Source organism: Harpegnathos saltator, unplaced genomic scaffold (genome assembly GCF_003227715.2).
Source record: "Harpegnathos saltator strain DR-91 unplaced genomic scaffold, Hsal_v8.6 scaffold47, whole genome shotgun sequence".
NCBI classification, from domain to species: Eukaryota; Metazoa; Arthropoda; class Insecta; order Hymenoptera; family Formicidae; genus Harpegnathos; species Harpegnathos saltator.
The window spans coordinates 1,847,948-1,869,401 of record NW_020230283.1 but is presented as its reverse complement, the minus strand read 5'-3'; the positions used below and the strand labels follow the sequence as shown (position 1 = coordinate 1,869,401).

The following is a 21,454-nucleotide window of genomic DNA, read 5'->3' as shown; positions in this document are numbered from 1 at the left end:
GCCGTGTGTGTGTGTGTGTGTGCTTATGTATGTGCACACACACACACACACATATGCATATTTTTTTTGTTTTTAACGCTCCTTACAATATTTTCGAGGGAAATAAAAGCCTAAAAATATTCCCCGCGAGAGGGGACGGGAAGGATAATATTTATGCGCCGGAGCGACATATCTCTCGCGCGCGCATTTGAATTTCGCGCGATTCTCGGTGTTTCGCAACGATTTTACTTTTATTCGCGCGGCTATTTTATCGCGAAAGGGGTCAGCAGCTGGCATTTCCTTCTCGATAATGCTCGTTAATAACGATCATTAGCGCGGAAAAATGAGAATTTTCAGCGCGTTATTTTGGCTAGCTCTTTATCGCGTGTAATTGCGCGTCGGAAATACGAGCCAAGCGCACCGGCGGTTCTGTTATTTCACAATGGAGCGCCAATAAAACGGATTACGGGATGCAATAATAATTCATGCGCGCGTCCATGAGTAAATATATCCTCTCGCCTCTTCCTCGACATTCAACGGGGGCATGGACGGCGATTTAAAATCAGCAGGTACCTTGCAACGCGAAGCTGACTCGCGTCCGTCGTAGACGCGCGTCGTGCGTTCGAAGGACTTATGGTCGAACCTGTCCTTCTCTACACAGCCGGAACAATATCGAAACGCCGGGCGCAGGTAATTATAAAGCGACAATGCGGCTCGGCCGACACAACTCCGTACGCGTGATATGAAAATTACAGCGCGGCTCTGAATGTTCGCGCGGTACACGGCAAGCTTAACAATCCACTCCATCTTCCACGCAACGGCAACGTATTGCTTGTCGGCTGAGACTCGACCGGAGGATACCCTAGAACTAACCTATGAATAGGATTACGATGTAATCTCAATTGAGGTCTCAATGCACTTTCGCCGCTGGCGACTGAGCGTGGCGACGGGCGCAACGGCGCGACCTAATGAAATTATAATGAGCTCTCGCACGACGACGAGAATGAGATCCACGGGGCGCTCTGACATCGCGCGCAATTGCGCAGGGGAGCTGGCGCAAAAGACAGCGAGAGAGAATGAGGAAGGGAGAGAGAGAGAGAGAGAGAGAGAGGGAAAAGAAAAACTCGAGTCGACTTTGGTCCTGCGGATAATACGAGGAGACGAATTCGCGACGTCGAGAATCTGACGGGGGTCGAAAGGCGCGGAGAACGCGCGAGGAACAGAAAAGCGGAAAAGCGAAGGGGGGGGAGGGTGTTCCGCTGGCCCACTTTTGCACCCCTTGGAATTAGTCAGTCAAACGGGAAGCTCTCTAACGCGGGCCCGGCGGCGATGCGAATCCGGCGGAGGGGTGCCGAGGGAAATGACGCGGTCCTTCCCTCGCGAGTGGAGCGGGGCGGCGGGACGGGAGAGGCTCGCGATATAAAGGGCGAGGGCAGTAAGACAGCAATCTACAGCTCGGTCCACCGAGAGCTGTAACACTGCTGGAATCGAACTTGTAATAAGGTACGTCTCGCCCACTCACCAGAACTCGATTGCCCCTCGGGGACGACGCCGCCGCTGCCGCCGCCGCCTCCTGTCTTCCATCCGCTTCTCCTCCCTCTCCTCCCGTTCCCCCTGTTCCTTCTTGCCTCACGGGCGGCGCCTCCTTCTCTCGTCGCGCTCTCCGTAGTCGTAGTCGTTCTCCTCGTTCTCTTTCCCCATCCCCGCCCCTGGCCGCGCGCCCTTTTCCGCGATAACCTTTCCGTACTTCGTATTTTCCGGGCTCACGCAAAGGGAAGAAGTTTGATCGAAGTTACAAGGTCCGCTTCGCGTTACATCCTCCTGTTATCGCTATTTCCTTAAAGTTACGCGGATGCGCGTCCTCGGAATTTCAATCTGCGTGCAAACAAGGATTCCCATCCTCGACGGACCCAATTATTCTCCCCTCGAAAGTCGGAGTGCTGATTCCACTTGTTGAAAGTAGACCGTCATAGAGAAAAAAGTGCGCGCGTATCTTCCTTGCGTTTGCGCGATTCCCGATTAATGCAGTCGACGAGCAATTCCGCCCGTCGGTCGCGCTTGTCGCTTTATCTTTATCTCCGGCCGCACCGTGTCGCGTCCGAGGACACGTGAAAGTTGAATCGCCATTTTTATCAGAGAGAGAGAGAGAGAGAGAGAGAGAGAGAGCGCGAGCGAGAGATCGACGGGAAGGAAAGAGATATTCATAGAGCGTAAAATCAACTCGCGGGCGAGCAGAGGGTGCAACAAATAACAAGCATTTTGTGCAATATACGGTTATCTCTCGTGCTCGATGTCACTGGTAATGCACCATACAATAATTATATTAATTTATATAGAATCAATATTGAACATCCGGGCAATGTATTTTTAATGAAGTAAATACGTGGATGCATAATGCGCCGCGCGCGCTGAATATTACATATCACAGGAAATAGATACTTGTAATGCAGCGATATACGCGAAACCCACAAAACTGCATTGCGACCCGTGATAATTATTCAAGATAATTAGGAGAATTCGCGATTGCCATTTTACGAAGGCTCGCGCGCGCCCAAGAGAGCGCGGAAAGGGAGCAGGGGAGACAGCAACAGAATGCGCGGCAGCATCGAGCGTGCATTTCGCTCGCGAGGAACTAAGTGTCCTTCCCGAGCAGGAAAGAGAGAGAGAGAGAGAGAGAAAGAGAGAGAGAGAGACAGAGAGAGAGAGAGAGAGAGAGAGAGAGAGAGAGAGAGAGAGAAAGAGAGAGAGAGAGACAGAGAGAGATTTCTCGCCCATAGGGACTCGGGGATCAAGATGAAATACGATGTTGAACGAGAGAGCAAAGAGCTTACAAACTACCGATCGAAGGAGGGGATTACGAGACGACAAGGACAAGATCCGCGCCTGGAGACGTCACCTTAGGCTAAAACGCTAACAGAGTCGCGAAATAAAAGAACGACGATCGAAACGACAAAATCTTTTCGGTGCTAGTCGCTAAACAGCGACGCGAGAGAATTCGTGGTATAAAACGAGAAAGGGGAGAGAGAGAGAGAGAGAGAGAGAGAGAGATGGAGTGATTCAACCGCTGGAAATACATCGGTACAACGGCCGCAGTAAAGGCTGCAACATTAAGGAATAATAAAAGGACATGCACTTTGTAAGAGGAGGAGACAGAAAAGCATAAGCAACGACACGGCAGGCTTCTCCGTCCGCCGACGCGATCTTGTCTTACGCCGTGACGCCTCTTGCGTTTTCATTAAAAGCCCGTACTACCGACCCTTCATTCTCCCTTTCGCCTCTATCGCCGTCGTCGTCATCGTCGTCGTCGACCCCTTCGCAAAGGGCGTGTCATCCCACGGAGAAGAAAAGTCGCGACAAATGTCAGCTAAGACACTCGATTCCCCCGGCATTTTTTCCGCGACTTCCTCGTCGCTGCGCGGTGCGACGCGGCGCGGATTGTGAGCGCGTGGATTTCATTAAAATTTTATTACGAGGCCCGACGACAAGATAGAACGGGACAGCGTCTGACGAGAGACTGTCATTACCGCGCGCGCATTTAGCATTTAGCGTCAAGCCGACCACCGAGGATCTTCCCGATCGTAGCTGCGAAATTATTGTACCTTCATGTCTCCGCTCCTTGCATCTCGATCTTGTTAGACCCGCTTGACTTTTTTCTCCGAGTGTGCGCTACGTTCTCACGCAGTGAGAATTGTGTTTATGAAAAATAGACGAGGCGTGTCCGTCCCGAACACGTGAGAATTCGCGCGGTTATTCAAACGTCACGGAAAGAATATCGCGCGCGCTGTTCTAACGCCGCGGACCATCGATAGCTTCCACCGCGCAAAGAGGGAAAGAGATAGAGAAAGAGAGGGAGCGGAAAGAGAGGGAGAGGAAGAGAGAGAGAGAGAGAGAGAGAGAGAGAGAGAGAGAGAGACAGAGAGAGAGTCAGAGCAGGAAGGAGCGAACTTGCGGAACGACGAAGGGGGTAAGGGTAATCCCTATTGTTTCTCTTGTCCCATAAATCCTACTAGCTCTTCCTACGCCTCTCCGGAGCGCTTCGCTCGCGCGCTTCAACCACCGACAACGTACCGAGCCGTCCACCGCTATCCTCCGCCCTCCACCCCCCTCTCCCAAGCGTCCCCCTTTCGCCTTTCGCAGCAACACGCCTCGTAAATCTCTGGCCAGATGTGCTTTACGACACGTACGCAGTTCTCGTAAGGATACAGGAGGATTTTATTCGTCATTTGACCGGCGCCGCGCGCGCGCGCGCGCGCGGAACACCGCTTAAAAATCAATCACCCGCGGCTGCACTTCGATCGCGAGCGGATGTACTCGCGCGCGATGTGTTTGCACGCGTTCGACAGCCGATCGATTCCACCGAGCGCGGAAATGATGTCGGCGGAATGTGAAACTTTAACGCGCGCGCGCGCGGTAAATCGGCTTCTAACGTGGACGGAGAAGTCGGCCATTTGCATTGTCGGCCTGCCAACTGAAGCGTCATTATTCATTTATGATGATACCCGCTGCGATCGGGTCATCTAATAATTATACCAGAGCCACATAATTAATCCGGCTACCTAGGCGGTTAATAATTCATCCATAATCATCGTGCAATCATCGGCGCGCGAGCGCGAATCGCTCGTAGAAGCTTCGACGGGCGAATTATTCGGAAAAGAATTTCCGCCGCCGCGATTGATTTCGCCGGCGAAGATGGAGAGACGCGAGAGGCCCCGGGCGTAATTACGCCGGAGGAAGAAATGTCGCGCGTTCGCGCGAAGCTTTGAAGCCCCGAGCGGATCAAAGCCGAAAATCTACGCGCCTCGCTCTGACGCAGCGATACCTCTCGATCTGACCAAGTGTTCCGCTTTGCATTTCAGATCGAGGATGCCATGCTGATGTTCGACAAGCAAACCAACAGGCATAGAGGTAAGTGTGCGCTCGCATTTCCGAAAACGTCGCGCAGATAATCGCGCGCCGGCATAGAATCGCGCGGCAACTTGGACGTGCATGCAAACGCGCCCCCGGAAATATATCCGAAGCTATCCTGTTTAACGAGTCAATAATGTCGCTATTCCGCCGGCGGGGTAATTAACGAGCCGAGTTGAGGCTATAATTAGTAATCACTGTAAATCGCGAGCCGCGGCAAATACGAGGAAAGATAAATAACATAAATTTCGGGGTGCGCGCTCGCGCTGTCTATACAAATCGTAATGGTATTTTGCGAATTCACGAGCCGCGAATCGATAGCCGCAAAGGAGAAATTATCGCGACCGACGTGACCAAGGTGCACGCGCGCGCACGTACTGCGGAGGGAACAAAGAGGAGGAAAGGGGAGAAAAAACGACGCAGACGCCGCTGAAAACATCATCGCGACTGCCTTGGAAATCTCGAGGGATTCCAAGCCGCGCGCCGAGAACTCATTTTTAACGTCTCCGTGCAGTATTTACGAAACATAAATCGGAGGGAATCCGAGAGAGAGAGAGAGAGAGAGAGAGAGACGCGCTGCGAGAACCTCTCATCTCTCACCTTGTCTCGATCCCGTTGTCTTTGCGCCCCGTGTTCCTCGACGTTTCCGCGATAACCCGATGTAGAATCGGCAGATGATCGCGAGATTAAAGACCCTCGATTCCAGACAGGATGCGAGCGCGCTCGGGAAATTTTTCCGCGGCACTTTGCTAACCGTAGGGATGAGAAAGAGGAGGAGGAGGAGCGGGATGGAAACGTTATCGAGATCGCGCGAGGAGCGCATGCCCAATTGAAAATCGACTGGAGGCTACGAGAGGAGGAAAGGTGGAGGAGATCGAGAGGTCGCGATGAATGAAATATCGCGCGGCTGGGATAATATATAGGGCAGCTCGACTCTCAAGCCCTTCTTCGCCCCGCCCCGCGTCGCGCCTCGCTTCGCCTCGCCTCGCCTCGCCTCGCCTCGCCTCGCGTCGTCATCGTCGTTGAGAGAGAAAGAGAGAGAGAGAGCATATCCGGGGTTTCCGATCCCGCTAGTCTGGATCCATTCACGTCGCTGCCTCAATAGGGTCGATAATCGTCAGCGATCGCGGTACCCCACCCCTTCGATAATCGGGAGAGTCTCTCTATCTTTTTTATCGCTATACCCGCCACCTTGGCCTCTCTCACACCCCTCCCTCTCCCCTCTTTCCCTCCTCGAGGAGCGAAGGCGAGCGCGCCTGCCCGGGCCTCGGTGATAGATTCTAATATCGCTTATGAAAAATAGGGGCAAATGGGATATGAGAGCTGGCTCCCTTCAGTGCCATTGCTGAAGGGGGCTCCCCCTCTCTCTCTCTCTCTCTCTCTCTCTCTCTTCTATCCCGGCTGAGTTGTCGAAGAGGGTCGCGCGACTGGCTGGTAGGTTGGTAGGGACAGCGATGCGTCGAAGGTGCGCCACACGAGATCGGGCGAACACGGCAGGGTAAGGTGGTGTAGGAGTAGCTGACGGCGACGGTAGTGGATAGCGAGCGCGGGGGAAGAAGGGTGAATGCAAGTGGAAGTGAGATAGGGGGCTCTTTCAAAGCCGCACGTAATCTCTCTCGTGATGACATCCAATACCGTCCCCGTACGACTAGAGTCTGCGAACCTCAAACCTCGAGCTTTCTCGGCTGCTGGCGCCGCCGCCGTCGCCGCTGCTGCTACCAGCGCGCTGCTGCTTGCCGGCAGATTCCGCGATATGGCACTTTCGCGCCCGGTCCCTGACCCCTGAGGGGATCATTCTCGGATTCTGCGCTAGACGTACCGTGAGAAATTTCAGGCGGGGTACTCGCACGCGCGCGCGCGCGCGCGCGCGGAGGGATATTTATTACGGCGCACTCGATATTTCCCGATCGGCTGCTCGGCCACGCGCGCGCTCTCGTCTCGATCGAGGGAACCTACGCGCGTATAAATCTTCATGCTTTTCAGGACACGTTTCGCAGACGTCTTCCTTACGACCCCCGACCATCTCCCTCGCGCCCCGCAGCTTTCAAGCGCCGGCTGCGCGGCTACAATCGCGAGACGCCGCTGAAAAGAAAGCATCGACCGAGCTCGCGCGAATGTTCAGACTAACGTCGCCGATCACTCTGCTCCGAGTGTCAAACCAGCGCGCGACAACTTTCTTCTTCACTGTCGCGCCATTTTCCTCCCTATATCGAAGCTTCCCTCCGGCCCGTTCCCGTCGCCGCGACGCGATCGCGCCGAACGTGTTTCGCAAATCCGACAACGCGTCGACAAGATACGACGCAGCGCTCCTTTAACAATATCGACGATCATTCTCCCGATAGGGTTATGCAGTCCCAAATTCCTGCCCCGACACTCGTAACATTTCCTTAAACGCGGCCCCGATTTCGATCTGCGTCCGATCGACGCGCCGCGTCTCTTCTCGAATGTCGCCATCGAATTACAAAGAGATCCTCGGGCAATCTTCCGGGAGGTCTCTTTACGCCCAAATCCCCGAAGAGGCAGCCGGCAGGCAGTCGTCTCACCCTCTCTCACTCACTCACTCACTCTTTCTCTCTCTCTCTCTCTCTCTCTCTCTCTCTCTCTCTCTCTCTCTCGCTCTCTCCCTGCCCCTCTTTCTATCTTTTCAAGGGAAGGAGGGAGAGGGAGAGAAAAGAAGACTCCGCCGAGAACAGCCCGGCAAGCGTTTCCGGACAATTTCGAGTCCCGATGGCTCCCGCAGCGAGCTATGATTTCCACGTGGATGGGCAGGCTGCTATTGCAGCAAAGCGAGCTTTCGCCCTCCCCCTTCCTCCTCCCGTCCCGTCTTCCTCCACCGCGCCCGCCACCACCCTCTTCTCCACCTCCCCCAGCGGCGCCCTTACCGCGACGGTGAGAGGCGCGACTATAGCTGGGAGCGCGATTATCCAAGCTTCGCTGGCCAAAGGATTTTCCCTCCGCAGGCTCCTACTCCGCGCCGCAAAGTCTACGTCGGTGAGGGGGTGGTAAGGAGAACGAGTCCGCGGCGCGCGTGTGTTTGTGCACGTCACGTGGACGTGTGTGTGTGTGTGTGTGTGTGTGCGCGCGCTCGTGACGTCTTGCGATCGTGGGTGTGCACGCGGAGTGCTCGTAAATTGCGACCACATTGCTCAGGGAGGCAGCTCGTACGTGGGTGTGAGTGTGTGTGTGTGTTCGTGTGCGTGTGTGTTCTTCTCGATTGCTCCGACGCGGTCGACTGCGTGTGTATGGTATGAGTGTGCGTGCATCGTGCACCTGTACACTTGGCGCGCGCGCGTGTATGTGTGTGTGTGTGCGTGTGTGTGTTCCTTACTTGTCGGACGACAAGTCGCTTCGCCCATCAGCCGGCGACGGTCCCCCCCCCCCCAAAAGGAGGATTCGCCTAGCCATGTATGAACACACGTCAAAGGGATGCTCCGCACTGTCGATCGTTTATTGGATCGTCTGCTCGCGTGCGCTTTGACGGTGGATTACCCGCGTTTGGTCTGGCGTCGTTTAAACGTCTCCGCCGGACGTCGCTTATGGAAATCGGAATGTCTTCCGCGAAGTAGAAGCTATAGACCCCCGGACACGAAGACTGTCCTTCGGAAAGACTGTCCTTCCGCGAAGCGAAACGGTCGATTGATCGCACAATCGCCGTTGCGACCGTCGCCCCGTCGTTTGACCCCTAACTTTCGCCTGCCGGGGTTCTGAAGGAGCGGCAGGCTCGGAGCCAGCCGGCCTACTACAGCCCTCGTAACTACTTCTCCGAGCGGGCTTACTTGTCCGAGAGAAATATCCAGCCGGCCGGCGCGGCGTTCCCGCTGTGAAAGCAAAGCTCGACGTCAACGCGTGACGACTACGGCAAATCGCGTGGTCGCGAAACGCGATAACCTGCACGCCCAATTTTCTCCTTTTCTTTCTTCTCGTCTCTCACCCTTCCTGATCCATCAGCCGGAAGAGGATCTTATCCGGACACGGCTCGTCGCGCTGCTGACGTCAGGGTGAGAGGGTCGCCGACACCCTTCGACAATCGACGCCGATAGTCGCGCCACGCAATCAGCGAGCTGCTCTCGCGCGGCTAACGAGCGGCTTTCTTCATTTCGCCGGGAATTAGCATAAGAATCACGGCTGCAAGCCCGATTATACACGCCGACGTGATCCCCGACCGTCGTGACGTTCGGCGGGGGTGAACCGAGCTGGGTGGGGGGCGCGGCCAAGGGTGGTGGCGAGGTGCGCCAAGGAGGAGAGAAACAGCGAACGGGTCTCGGCATCGTCGTGGTCCGAAGTTGGCCAAGTCCGCAATCTGCCGTCTCTGACGGCATGCTCGGATAGATGCAATTACCCCGGCCGGCTTTCCTCTCCAACGAGCGGGGAGAATCTCCGGGCGAAGTCTCGAGAGCGGCAAGTTCGCCAGTCAGCTAGCCGTGGCGGATGTGTGTTATGCCAGTTTGATGTAATCCGGCATCAGACGGTCCGGAACTCAGCCAGTGGGCTCTCTCTCTCCTGTGCGCCCCCTTTCACCACTCCGCTTCACCACACCCCCCCAGTCGCCGTCTCTGTCTGTTTGTCTGTCTGTCTGTTTCTCTGTCCGTCTACCTATCAGCCTCTGTCTCGCGCGCTCTCCCTCTCTCTCTCTCTCTCTCTCTCTCTCTCTCTCTCCGTCTTCCTTGTTCTCTTTCTCCCAGCCGTCGCGCGTTTCTCAGCAGCGCGAGAAGCAAGAGCGACTCGCTCTGGCACGCGCGCGGCGAACCTGAGCAAGTTCGGTGCGTATGAATTCGCCTCGGCTCCGCTCGGAATAGTTGCTGCGCCTCCGCGGAAAGTTCCGGACCGGTCCGAGATAGTTTCCCCACCGCCCCGTTTCTAACACTCCGTCTTCTCGGGTCGTCGTCGGGTTAGAGGGTAGAGATGGCAGGCAGGAGGTGGGACGTACGTACGTACACGAGAAGTTCCAAGATCACGCCGCGCGCCGTTCACGAGCGTGCTGGCGCGGCCGTTCGCGCGGAAGAGCTCTGGATTGATCTCTCGACGGAAGTTCCGTCGCGCTTCCTGATTAGAGGGCGGAATACGCGCGTAATAACGCGCGTGCTTAACTTCCCGAGCGGCGAATTACAATTTTGCAGTATCCGCGGAAGAACGCTCGGTTATTACAAAGCGCTGAGCGCGCGCCGAGAGCTCGGTGTCTGCATCGCAGACACGCAGCGGCACGCCGCTGCCGCGGAGATGTATTCCCCGTCTTCGTCGGTGATTAATAAAGTTGTTAATAATACATCCGACAGAGAGAGAGAGAGAGAGAGAGAGTTCCGCCAGACCGGGGAATTTCGTCTCTATCGCGAGCGATATCGAAGTATTCGCGATTCGGTCGCTCAGCGATCGCGCGCCGATTTCGCCGCTGGACGCCGCGCCAAATTCCGCCGCACCGAGTCGAATTTGCGCGTCTGTCGAGTCTCCCGCGACATTGGAAAGCTACACAGCTCAGCCGAGCAAGTTCCTTAGCCTAGATAATAGATTCCGATTCGATCGTAGCGAAACGCGCGCGAAATCAGCGCGCAATCTCGACGCAGGAGGAGCGAAGGACAAGGTGCGTCGCGTCGCGTCGCGTCGCGATTCTTGCGGCGAAATTCCACGACGGGGGGATCCTTTTTCTTTCCTCTCGAGCGGGTTTCAGCCGCGCGAGGAAACTCCGATGGCGGCGTCTTTCGGGAACGGCCAACGATGGCGTCGAGTGCCTCCGAGATATCGGAGAGTAAGGTTTCGCGCGTCGCTGCGAGCTTCGAAAAGTTCGCGCGGAGGAGGGAACTCGTCCAGCCGCGGCCTGGAAACTTCTGAACGATGGATGGTTCTGGGTCGGCCAACTTACGTTAAGGATCACAAACGTGCGCGCAAGCATGGACCGACGCTGCCGCCGACGGCGGCGGCGGAGTGCGCCTCGAATGCGCCATCGGTCTCGAGGGCGAGCCGGTTTTATCACACAACTCCTCTCTCTCTCTCTCTCTCTCTCTCTCTCTCTCTCTCTCTCTCTCTCTCTCTCTCTCTCTCTCTCTCTCTCTCTCTCTCTCTCTCTTCTCTCATCCTGATATTACCGGAACTACCGATTTCTCGTGAATTCGGCAATCTCTCTCGCCATCTCTCTCTCCCTCGCTCCGATCGAAATATATCGCGCGTCCCACTTGGTTATCCCCGTCGACGATTCCATTTACTCTCCCTCGCGCGACTCTATTCGAATACGCATAATCTAAGATTTTTTGTTGTCTATTAGCTACACACTCGCGTGGTAAAATTTTGCGACTAATTACATCGTTAAAATTAAGAGAAAGAAACAACCGTCAGCGGCGCCGTCTCTTCTTCGGCAACGACGCCGGCATTAACATCGCGCAGCCATTATCGTCCGGATGAAAAGCCGATCGCGCGGCGTCATTCGATTCTTCGAGTTCGACGCGGCGTGGGATTGCTCGTCAGTCTTGGGCCACGGCGAACTGCCGCGCGCTGAAAGGGTTAAGAACATGCTCGCTGATCTTTATCGGTGGCAGAAGGGGAGAGGGGAGGGGGGCGACGGCGAGCGATTTTCCGGTACGGTTCCGCCGCGCGGCCGGCGCGTAAAATTCTGCGGGTGAATCTCGGTGTAAGAGCAAAGCAGAAGGAAGCCGGCGGAGGATAGAGGGAAGGACGTTCTATCCATTCCATTATAGGAATCTCGGGGCGTGGCGGCATCGACACGCTCCAATTGTCACCTGCATTACGGCGCTACACTCCGACTGGAGGATCTTCGTCGTCGTCGACGACAACGACGGAGACTCTAAAATATTGAAACGCGCACGTTCCCGGTACTTTGCTTCTGCCCGCAACCGCGCTTCATCTTCGACCCTGCTCTTTCGCCACGTCTCTCCCCTGCGCCCCTCATTCACAGTCAGCCCTCCGCCGCTTAAACAACTTGCCAGCCCATGCCGAGCGACGCGGCGGCGGTACTTCGCTCTCGAGGCTGCCACATTCGCGAGGAAATTTCCACCGATTTCGATACATCGACCATTTTCGTCGTTTCTCACTCCCGAGCGCGCTCGCGATTCCCCTCTTCCCCCCCCCCTCCTCCTCCTCAGCCTCCCGCGCCTTTCCCCGTCCTCGCGTGTCTGCGGTTGGAATTTTACACCGGGCGTCTCGTAAAATGATACCTGTTGTATATCTTAAAGAGTGTCGTAGACAGAACACAAGCTACCGCACGCTGTGCTTCCTCCCTCTCTCCCGTCCTTTCTCCGGCCGCCCCTCTCTCTCTCTCTCTCTCTCCATTTTAATGCCCGCTTCCGTCGCTACTTTTCGAAACATGAGATCAGATCGTCTTGTCTGAAACGACGATTTATCGCGATGCGCGCGGCGACACGCGCTCGCGCGCCTAGTGAGCTTTATCAAATATGTATGGCACCGCGGGGGATAAAATTGAGATGAAACAGAGAAGCGGAATGCGTCGTGACTCGAAGAAGCGGCTGATCGAGAAAGGTTACGGCAAATTATTAATGCCGACGATCATCACGGGCGATCGATGCCCCTCCTATTCCGACAATCCCAGATCCTCGAATAAACGCCCGGCCGGCCGGTCGCGGCTTTCTCTGCAGCGCCAATTGCGCCGCTGTTATCGCGAGATCGCGCGCTTTCCCGACTCTCCCTATCTCCCCCCCCTCCTCCCCACCTCGCGACATGATTTTCCGCCTTTTTTATTTACCCTCCCATTAATCCCGCGCTCCCGCTCGAATCAACGCTCGAGTCGCGCTCGATTGGACGCATCGATATGCAGCTCAGCGGTTTCCTTTCATTTCCTCTCCTCCTGCCCCCTCCTCTCTCGCGTGTTCCTCTCCGGCGCCGCGCCGCGCGGGTCGATTTCCAACGCGGCGCACAATGGTCTCGTATAGACGCACATACTTATTATCGAATCCGCTTCGTTTCGCGGATAATCCCGGATTCCGTGGACGAGGAAGCGCTTTCCGTCCCCGCGCTCGTTTGCCGCCATTCCGCCGGCGTTTTCCTTCTGCCGTCTCCTTGCGGCCCTCACCCGCGCGCGCGCGCAACGGCCCGGCTTTCGCGCGCGATTGAATTGGGCCTGGCGATTTCGTAGATCCGTTTTGAGTCGAGAACCGACCTCGCTGTTGACGCGCTTTCACGAAGGAGGAAACGAAGAACGAGATTGCGAGAACGTAGGGAGAAGCGGGGGTGAGAGAGAGAGAGAGAGAGAGAGAGAGAGAGGGAGGAGAGGAGGTGGAAGGCAACGAGAGAAGGAGGAGAAACAATTTACTAAATATCTCGGAGTCTCGAAATACTTGCCGGGCACAACACGTAAGACTGATTTTCTTTGGAATTTTTACCTTTCACTCGCACCGAGAGCAGCGCGGCGCGCACGACACGGCTAAATCCTTAATTAAGATCCCGCGGAAATAAAGAGAACTCTCTCGCTGGAAACTAAATAAAATGCCGTGTTGTGTGCGTATGTATGTCTGTTCTACGGAGTTTAATTTGACTAAACTCCCCGCCTCGACATTTGTCAAAGAACAACATCGCGAAGTTTGAGGCAATCCCGGCCGACGACGACGACGACGACAACGATGACGACGACGACGACGACGATGACAACGACAACGAGAGGATCTCGGCTACTCCCTCTCGTATATACAAACCGTTTGTCAAGATAAGACTTTCTTATCGCACGAAGCTCTGTACAAAGCGGCGAACGCGAGAGGAGTAATTGCCCGTTGAGAAGAAGAAGGCGAGAGTTCGTCTTTCGAGATTGCCGGCGGATCGCGATATCTCGCAGCAACAGGAAGAAGACGAGTGAACCAACCGGGCGCTTCGTCCAGGCGTGAAGCATGCGAAGTGTCACACCCGCCCTACCCGCCAACCCCCTCGCTCTTCGCTCTATACCTCGCCTGACCTGCCTCTTCCGCCTCGTCTGCGTACGCTAGTCTTCAAAATGCTGATCTCATCCGAGACAACTTGACCCCTTCGACTCGTTCGTGCTTCGACGAGCTTAATCCCTCTCGCTTAGGGGTGTCCTACCTTCACCGAGCCCCCGCAAACCCCGCCGCCCCCTTGTGTTCTCTAAACTCTGTCATCGGAGAATCTTTCGTCCGTAGGGGAGAATTTAAAATTCAAACGTAAATGGCTCTCTCGAGTCGTCGTCGTCGTCGTCGTCGTCGTAGTCGTCGTCGTCGTCGTCGTCGTCATCGTCGACGACGACGCTGTCGTCTCGCATCACGCGCATCTCTCTTTCCTCTTTCTCTGTCTGTCTCTCTCTCTCTCTCTCTCCCTCCCTATGTAGCTCACTCTTTCTCTTTCGTTCTCTCGCTCTCGCTCTCTCTCTCTCTCTCTCTCTCTCTCTCTCTCTCTCTCTCTCTCTCTCTCTCTCTCTCTCTCTCTCTCTCTCTCTCTCTCTCTCTCTCTCTCTCTCTCTCTCTCTCTCTCTCACACACTACCTTTCTCTTCCCCTGCAACCTCGCGCACCCTCGAGGCGCGGTCGTTCCAGATGCATGCATTTCGAGCTGCAGCTCCCTGGCGCGGCTTGCACGAAGCGAGCGCTCGAACGGAAAGAGGATGATCGACGGGCAAAACGCGGCTGTACATTATCAAAGTGGGTAGAAACGCGCTTGCAGGGGTGGGTGGGAGCCGCCGGGTTATCCCTCCGTGACTTCAAAGTAACACGCTCCATATGTGTTCTTTTGTATATTAATTTCAAACGTTGCACCGCCGCGGAACATCGCGATCCTTTTTTTCGCGAATAACACAGGGTAGAACGCGCGATCTCCCTCCTATTACTCATCCGCGACATTTTGTCTCCGCGCGCATTTATCGCGGGAGACCGTGACATTAATTTTGTAAAAATTCCCGCGGCAGAAACGTCACGACAGCACGTTGTTGTGATATTTCGCTTAAAGTATTCCGGCTTGCGTGTTTCTTAACAATTCTCGAAGAGAGGAAGAGAAAGGGGGAGAGAGAGAGAGAGAGAGAGAGGGGGAGAGAGAGAGAGAGAGAGAGGGGGGAGAGAGAGAGAGAGAAGAGAACGAGGGAGAGACGGGAGAAATGCGATGTCGCACGTCGCGCAACGTCGCATTCCAGGCCCGCGTCGTCGCTGGGATGCGTCTCTCGTCAAGTTTGAGTTACGAAACAATGAATATTCATTAATCTCCGGGACACCGCGGTTGCGAGAGCGCGAGTGCGCTTCCGGCGCACCTACGTCGGGATTTCCGCGCGTCGACGAAGCCGTCGTTATCGGGGAATGTCGTTCGCGTTTGCATTCCCTTTCCTCCCGCGCCCCAACTCATCCCCCCGAACGTTTCCCCGATAGCTAATTTAAGAGCCACAACTAATATCCGATGCAACGAAATAAATTTGCAACGATTCCCGATATCCGCGAGTGATCGATCAAAGGAGGGAATCAAAGCTGGAACACTTTCGAGCGATTAGCGTAAATGCCGGCGCGATTTGCACTCGACCGTGGAGATCTATTAAATAATTAATATGCTGAACGACTCTAGTGTTTAACGAACAGTCGCAATCCTCTCTCGCTTTCTGACACTTTAAATATAAAAGCAATATTCCCGAACGAAAACTCACTTCTCGCAAATGATCGTTCTAATAAACGATGACAATTATTTTATCGATGGACGCCGAGAAAATGTATTCGCATGTGCGATGCGCAGACGAGGAGAGGGTTGAGCACTCCCTATTGCCCTGACTCGCCAAAGCGCGAAGACGCGAATATCTCGAGAGATATCCTCATTATCTCGCGGAAGAATATTTTCACGCAGTCGACCAACGTGGCGACCTCAGAGCGAGCGCATGCGATGCGCCTGTCTGGTTAATAAAAGTGAGTGTACTTATTGCGGGCGATCCAAAAGCCTTTCTGCGCGCTTTGACGTCCGGCCGCTTTTATCACAAGTGCTCGCGCGCGCGCGCGATTCCGATCTGTCTGAAGTCCTCGTGACGCGAGAGAGTGTAATAGTCTGGGTCGAAAAAAGAATTTCAATAGAGTGGTCCGCGTGGGCGAAACCACCGGGCCCCGAAGGACTAACGCGCTTGCCAACTGGGAAAATCGGAAGTTCCGCGAAAAACGAGCGACGCGACGACATTTGGCGCACCTACGATAAGTCCGTCTTAAGCTGAGAGACGTCGTCGTATTATTCCGCGATATTCCGCGGCGCGAGTGGTTTATCTCCCCGTATACCAAAACGCCTTCCATAAATATAAATAACGTCACGGTATTATCCGGTCGCGCACTCGCGACAAAGTGCGATTTATTCTCGTTCGAGACAGCCGCGGCGAGGACGAGAGAGAGAGAGAGAGAGAGAGAGAGAAAGAAAGAGAGAGACAGAGAGAGAGAGAGAGAAAGCGGGTGAGAAAGAGAGACTGAGGACGCGCGGAATACCGAACGTAACGATCGACACGGCGAAAATAGACGCACATCGACGAAGATTGAGAAGTCGGCCGCGCGCGAACTCGTGCCCGTGATCCGATAAATAAATTCTTTTACCGTTGTTCATCGGCTCATCCATTCATGCAGGAGCCGAGCCGTGCGTGCGTGCATGCGTGCGTGCGTGCGTGCATGCGTGCGTGCGTGCGTATATGTGGGTAACGCGCACTCTCTACGTAGCAGCGCAAACTTTGCATGCCGATATCCGGAATTCGCGCGAGCGGAATTTTCCCCTGCAGCGATTCTCGCCGCGCGCGCCTTTTTCCTCAAATTAATTCGTCGCTCGCTGCGCGCGCGCGCGCTTCCGTTACAATCGGCGTATCTCGCGGCCGCGGCGGGAAAATATTATTTATTCAGTCGGAACGGAAGGATCGTGATATAATCGAATTATGCGGATTTTTATCGCACGTAATTAAATTTAAATGGCGCACTTTGTGTATTTCGCAAAAATAACGACACGTGCGCGCGCGCGTGATGTAAGCCGATGAAAATAATTTGTTTGCGCGACCGTGTTTAATCGACTACATATTTATTAGCGCTTCCGGCCGGTTGAACCAAGAATAGCGAATCCGCGAGTCGCTCGACTCTCTCTCTCTCTCTCTCTTTTCTTTTCCGAATGCCAGACTCGCACCGCGGGTTTTTAATTAAATGTTAATTCTGTGTGCCTTCTCTATGTCTACTTTTCTCCTCTCTCTTTCTCCTCCGCCTCGCTCCCTCTCTCTCTTTCGCTCTCTGGCCTATCTCATCGCTGATAATACTCCAACGAGACGGCCAGCGAAATGTGAATTCTCTCGAGCGCTGCAGCGATGATTGGCGTACTTGACCGATCGCATTTCGCATTTAAACGCCTCGCCATGTCAAACGTGTGAATCAGCCTATAGCTTCGTCCCTGCTGGCTGTTCCAAGGGGTGGGTTGCACGCGACCATGTCGCACGCAACGCGTTTAATATACCGCGCGCGCGGGGCGGAGGGAACCGAAATGCAGATCGCTGATTATCGCACGCTGGGGAATCGCGCGTGTTTTCTGCCCCGCGCAGATTCTTCCTTCGGCGCGAGCACGGGCGATCGATTTTCCTTGCAAAAGAGCGTGTCGCAGCGCTTTCCTTCCTTCCTCCCACTCTCCGAAATATGACTGCTCTCGAGGTATCCGTTTGCGCGCTCGCGAACAACGATCGTAAAATCGCGATGCGACATTTTGCGTCGCGGCCTTCTAATGAACGAACGAACACCGCGAATCCTGCCCGGTGATGCGGCGCCTAAGTCAATCATTATCGCAGGGACACGGGAGAATTTCAGCCTCCCTCCCCCGCGTGCACCCCCATAGTTGCGAAATTTCGTCCTCCCGCTGTTGTTGCGAAGCCACCTCTTCGTGTCTCGCGCGTAAACTAATCAAAGTCGACTGCCGGCTTGAAATTAATCGAAGCCTCTCCTTCCTCCCGCCCTCGCCCTGCCGCCTCCCCCCTGCCCGGACCTATTTGTCCCAGCGAGCCTCCGTTCAATCCCTTAAGTTCCAATGACTGACGAGCAAAGTGTCGGCGCGAAGTCTCTTCTACACGGGAGCGCAACCGTCATTCTTCTTAGCTTAGCTGCCGACATTCGCGACAGCGAGAGGGGATGGACGGCGGCAGGGGGGACACGTGGCTTCGGGGTGTTCTCTCTCTATCTGGGTCGAAGGCTTTTGAATGCCTCGTCGTAATATGCGACACGAGACGGACAATACTCGCCGGGACGTATATCGCGAATAAGAGAGCAAAGGCGAAAACGAGAGAGGGAGAGAGAGAGAGAGAGAGAGAGAGAGAGAGAGGGAGAGAGAGAGAGAAAGAAAGAGAGAGCACCTGTAGCAACCGCCGTAGCGACCGATGACTCTATTATGCGACGGCGCTCGCCTAGCGCCGGCCATTATTCATCCCTCGCGGAGTCATACGCGGAGTCGAGTGTTCGAAATACAGGGAAGATGAATGGCGAGAGCCGGGGTGAGGCGCGGCGAGGCGCGGCGCGCCAGAGAGAGAGAGAGAGAGAGAGAGAGAGGGAGGGAGGGAGAGAGACGGGAGTAGCAATAACCGGCGGATTAAAAGAGAATTAAAAGTGTGCCGGCCGCGCATCTGTGTCAAGCGCAGAAAGGGCAGAGTCATCCGTCGTCGGGATATATCGAAGCGACCGCGGCAGCGAATGAAAAAGGGGCCGCGCGAGGCAAGGGGGCGCGGCAGTGTGGAGGGTAAACAAGCGGAACGCGTCCACCCCCGCCGTGTGCGCGCGTAGACCGCCGCGCGCGCTCGCGCGGCCTTTTTGTCGTTGCGCATCGAGCCCTTTCGCTCGCGACGCCGCATGATTTATCTCGCTTTTCGTCCGATTGGTTCTTCCGCTGAAATAATTACCGGCTCTTTTCGACATGTAGTTATCCCGGCGTAATTCGCTTAACTCCGCGAATCCGGAGCGGAACAAATTCCGCCGCGCTCTAACGTGTGTTTGTGCTTCTTGTGCGTGTGTGTGCCTGTATGTGTGTGTGTGTGTGTGTGTATAGTGTGTGTGCCGATCGGCCGACGAGATTTATCTATTGTTCCAAGTAGATCTATTACTACTACTACTAATTCACTGAACCACTGACCGACCAACCGACCGAGCGAGCGAGCGAGCGAGCGTCCCGCGCGGCGGTGGAAGGGCAGGGGAATGGAGGCGGATTCTGCCCAAAAGCGTCGTCGGGGCCGTCGGAAATGAAGAGCCGCGATTTTCCGCGAGCTGTTGGCACGTTCGCGCGCCAAGAATGCGGCAAATTGATACAAATGAAAACGCCCGGATCGCGACGAATACCTTCGACGATAATGCGCTGGGTAATGGGTAATGAGACATTAATCTTCGGTCGACTCTAAGTGGGCTGTACGTTAATAGAAGTTTCATTCGTGTATCAACCGAAATGTTGACTAAGCACTGTTCCGAACAAGTCGAATCAAATCTTCATTAGCGAAAAATCGATTCCGGTCCTCGCGAAAGGGGAGACGACGCGCGCTCGCTCGCTCGCTCGCTCGCTCGCTCGCGCCGCCGCAGCCGCTCATAATGCCTCCCGCGATCCCATTATCCCCGGCGAGAGTGTCACATCTTTCGTCATCATTTTACAGCGCGCGTCATCGTTTCATTACGCCGCGAGTCTCCAGCGAATAGTTCCGCGAACAGTGCGCCTATCTGTCTGTGCCTGCGCGCGTCCTCGGCCCGGATGAAAGCAATATACGACGGCCGCTCAATCATTTCCAGCTTATGGGACTCCATACTCGCGGGATTGGATTTTCCCGATACTTGATATTTTGCAATAGTACCTCGGGCCGCTACGGCGTTGGCCCCTCCTCCCCTTCCCTCTCCCCCTCCCCCGCAACTACGCATGCTATTTCCATTTATTACCGAATTGCCAAGCGCGCGCGCGCGCGCGCTACATATGGCTAAGCCGGATTCGCGAGTGATTTATTATTCGCATTTGTCCTACCGCCGTATCGATCCTTGCGCATAATTAACGAGGAGGCTCGCGGAAACCTCCGCGCGCGCGCGCGCGCGCGCGATTGCGATGTCGAACAACTCTCGTCGAGTAGAGTGTAAATCATCATCGTGATGGAATAACCGGCGCGCGATCGGACCCTCGCCTTCCCTCCTCCTCACCTTGCCTGCACCGGGCAAATCATATTTCCGCATGTGTAATGCGTCGAGTCAGCATTTTTTTTTCAGGTATAGCTCTCTCTCTCTCTCTCTCTCTCTCTCTCTCTCTCTCCGCTCGCCCGAGTCCTTTTTCTCGTTTTCCCTCTATCTTTCTCTCTCTTTCTCTCTCTCTCTCTCTCTCTCTCTCTCTCTGTCTCTTTCCCCCACTTTCTCCGTCTCTCTTACTCCCTCGCGGAAAACAGCCAGGCCAGAAGTTGCGCAAACTCGTAGAGGGTCGTATTTGCTGGAAGGGCGGGTATTGCGAGTGACAGCTGGCTGTTCATTATTCCTGGATTACCGGACTGGTGCACGAGAGTGGAAGCGAGAGGGACGAAGAGAAAAGCGGGGTTGGAGAGCGCGAGAGGGTGAGCGAGCGAGCGAGCGAACGAGCGTGAGAAAGAGAGAGAGAGAGAGAGAGAGAGGAAGAAAGGGAAAGAGTGAGCGAACAGTGAATGGGACAAGTGAGAAGAAGAGAGACGACGAGGAACCTTCAACTCGAAACATTGAAACTCTCGGCCGGTCTACTCGGCAGAACGTTCCGCCGTATCGTTAGGTGTTCGCAGTTTTGAAGATTTTCCTCCCACGCTTCACCTTTCTCTTTCTCTCTCACACTGTCCCTTCTTCCCTCCTTCTGTCTTTCTCCGTCCCCCTGCCTGATTCCGGCCGGGCATGAATAGAAGTTGTTGAAAATGATCGAAGTCGCGCAAGTCTATTTAACAAAGAGCGCATTGTTACTGCAAGACGAGATTTACTCCGCGCGCGCGCGCACGCCAAGTTTTACTATTTTCGTAAACCGTCGACTCGTTAGAAAGATGTGTCATTATTCCGGATTTGTTGCAGCGCTGCGCGTAGCGCAAAGTACCGCGCGCTATGACGTCCGTCTACGCGTCGCAGTCGATTCTCTGGCTCCGCCATTTTTTATGCACATATCGCGTTGCTTTTCAAATATCGCTCGTTATTTCCAACATTCGTCGGACGCGAGGCCGACATTGCATTTCCGCATTTTCGCCGGTTACGAGACTTTTCCCCGTGTTTTTTTTTTTCGCGTTCGCGAATGTCAATACACGCGCGAAAAATCGTTACTTCCGTTTGGGAAAAAAAAAAGGAAAAAAGGAAAAAAAAGGGGGGATCGCGCGCACGCTTATTACCCCATTGACAGATACGTTCCGAGCGTGACGTAGGACATTGAAGTACATTATCACGTACAAATATCGCGTGTGTACGCGTTCCGACAATAACGCCACTGAAACAACAATCGTTGTTAATCCGAGAGGAGCGAACAACAGCTCGCTGAAAGAATTCGACTCTCTGCGAGAGAAGGTCAATCGGAAGCGGCTTGGTATCGAGCATCGGACGAAGCTCTCTCTCTCTCTCTCTCTCTCTCTCAACCGGGAGGTCGCGGTCAATGATCATCGTCGCGACCTGCGATGACGGGAGTCCCATCGAGTCAAT

At 54.8% G+C, this 21,454-nt stretch overlaps 1 protein-coding gene across 3 annotated transcripts in view; it reads left to right on the top strand.

Annotated features, from left to right (window-relative positions):
* Positions 1-21,454, top strand: part of Rbp6 (RNA-binding protein 6) — a 282,622-nt gene that overhangs the window by 150,079 nt on the left and 111,089 nt on the right. For all 3 annotated transcript variants that reach the window (XM_025302182.1, XM_025302181.1, XM_011147257.3), the window contains one exon: positions 4,836-4,884. In XM_025302182.1, coding sequence (XP_025157967.1) covers positions 4,836-4,884 — 49 coding nt within the window. The remainder of the gene's footprint in view (positions 1-4,835; positions 4,885-21,454) is intronic.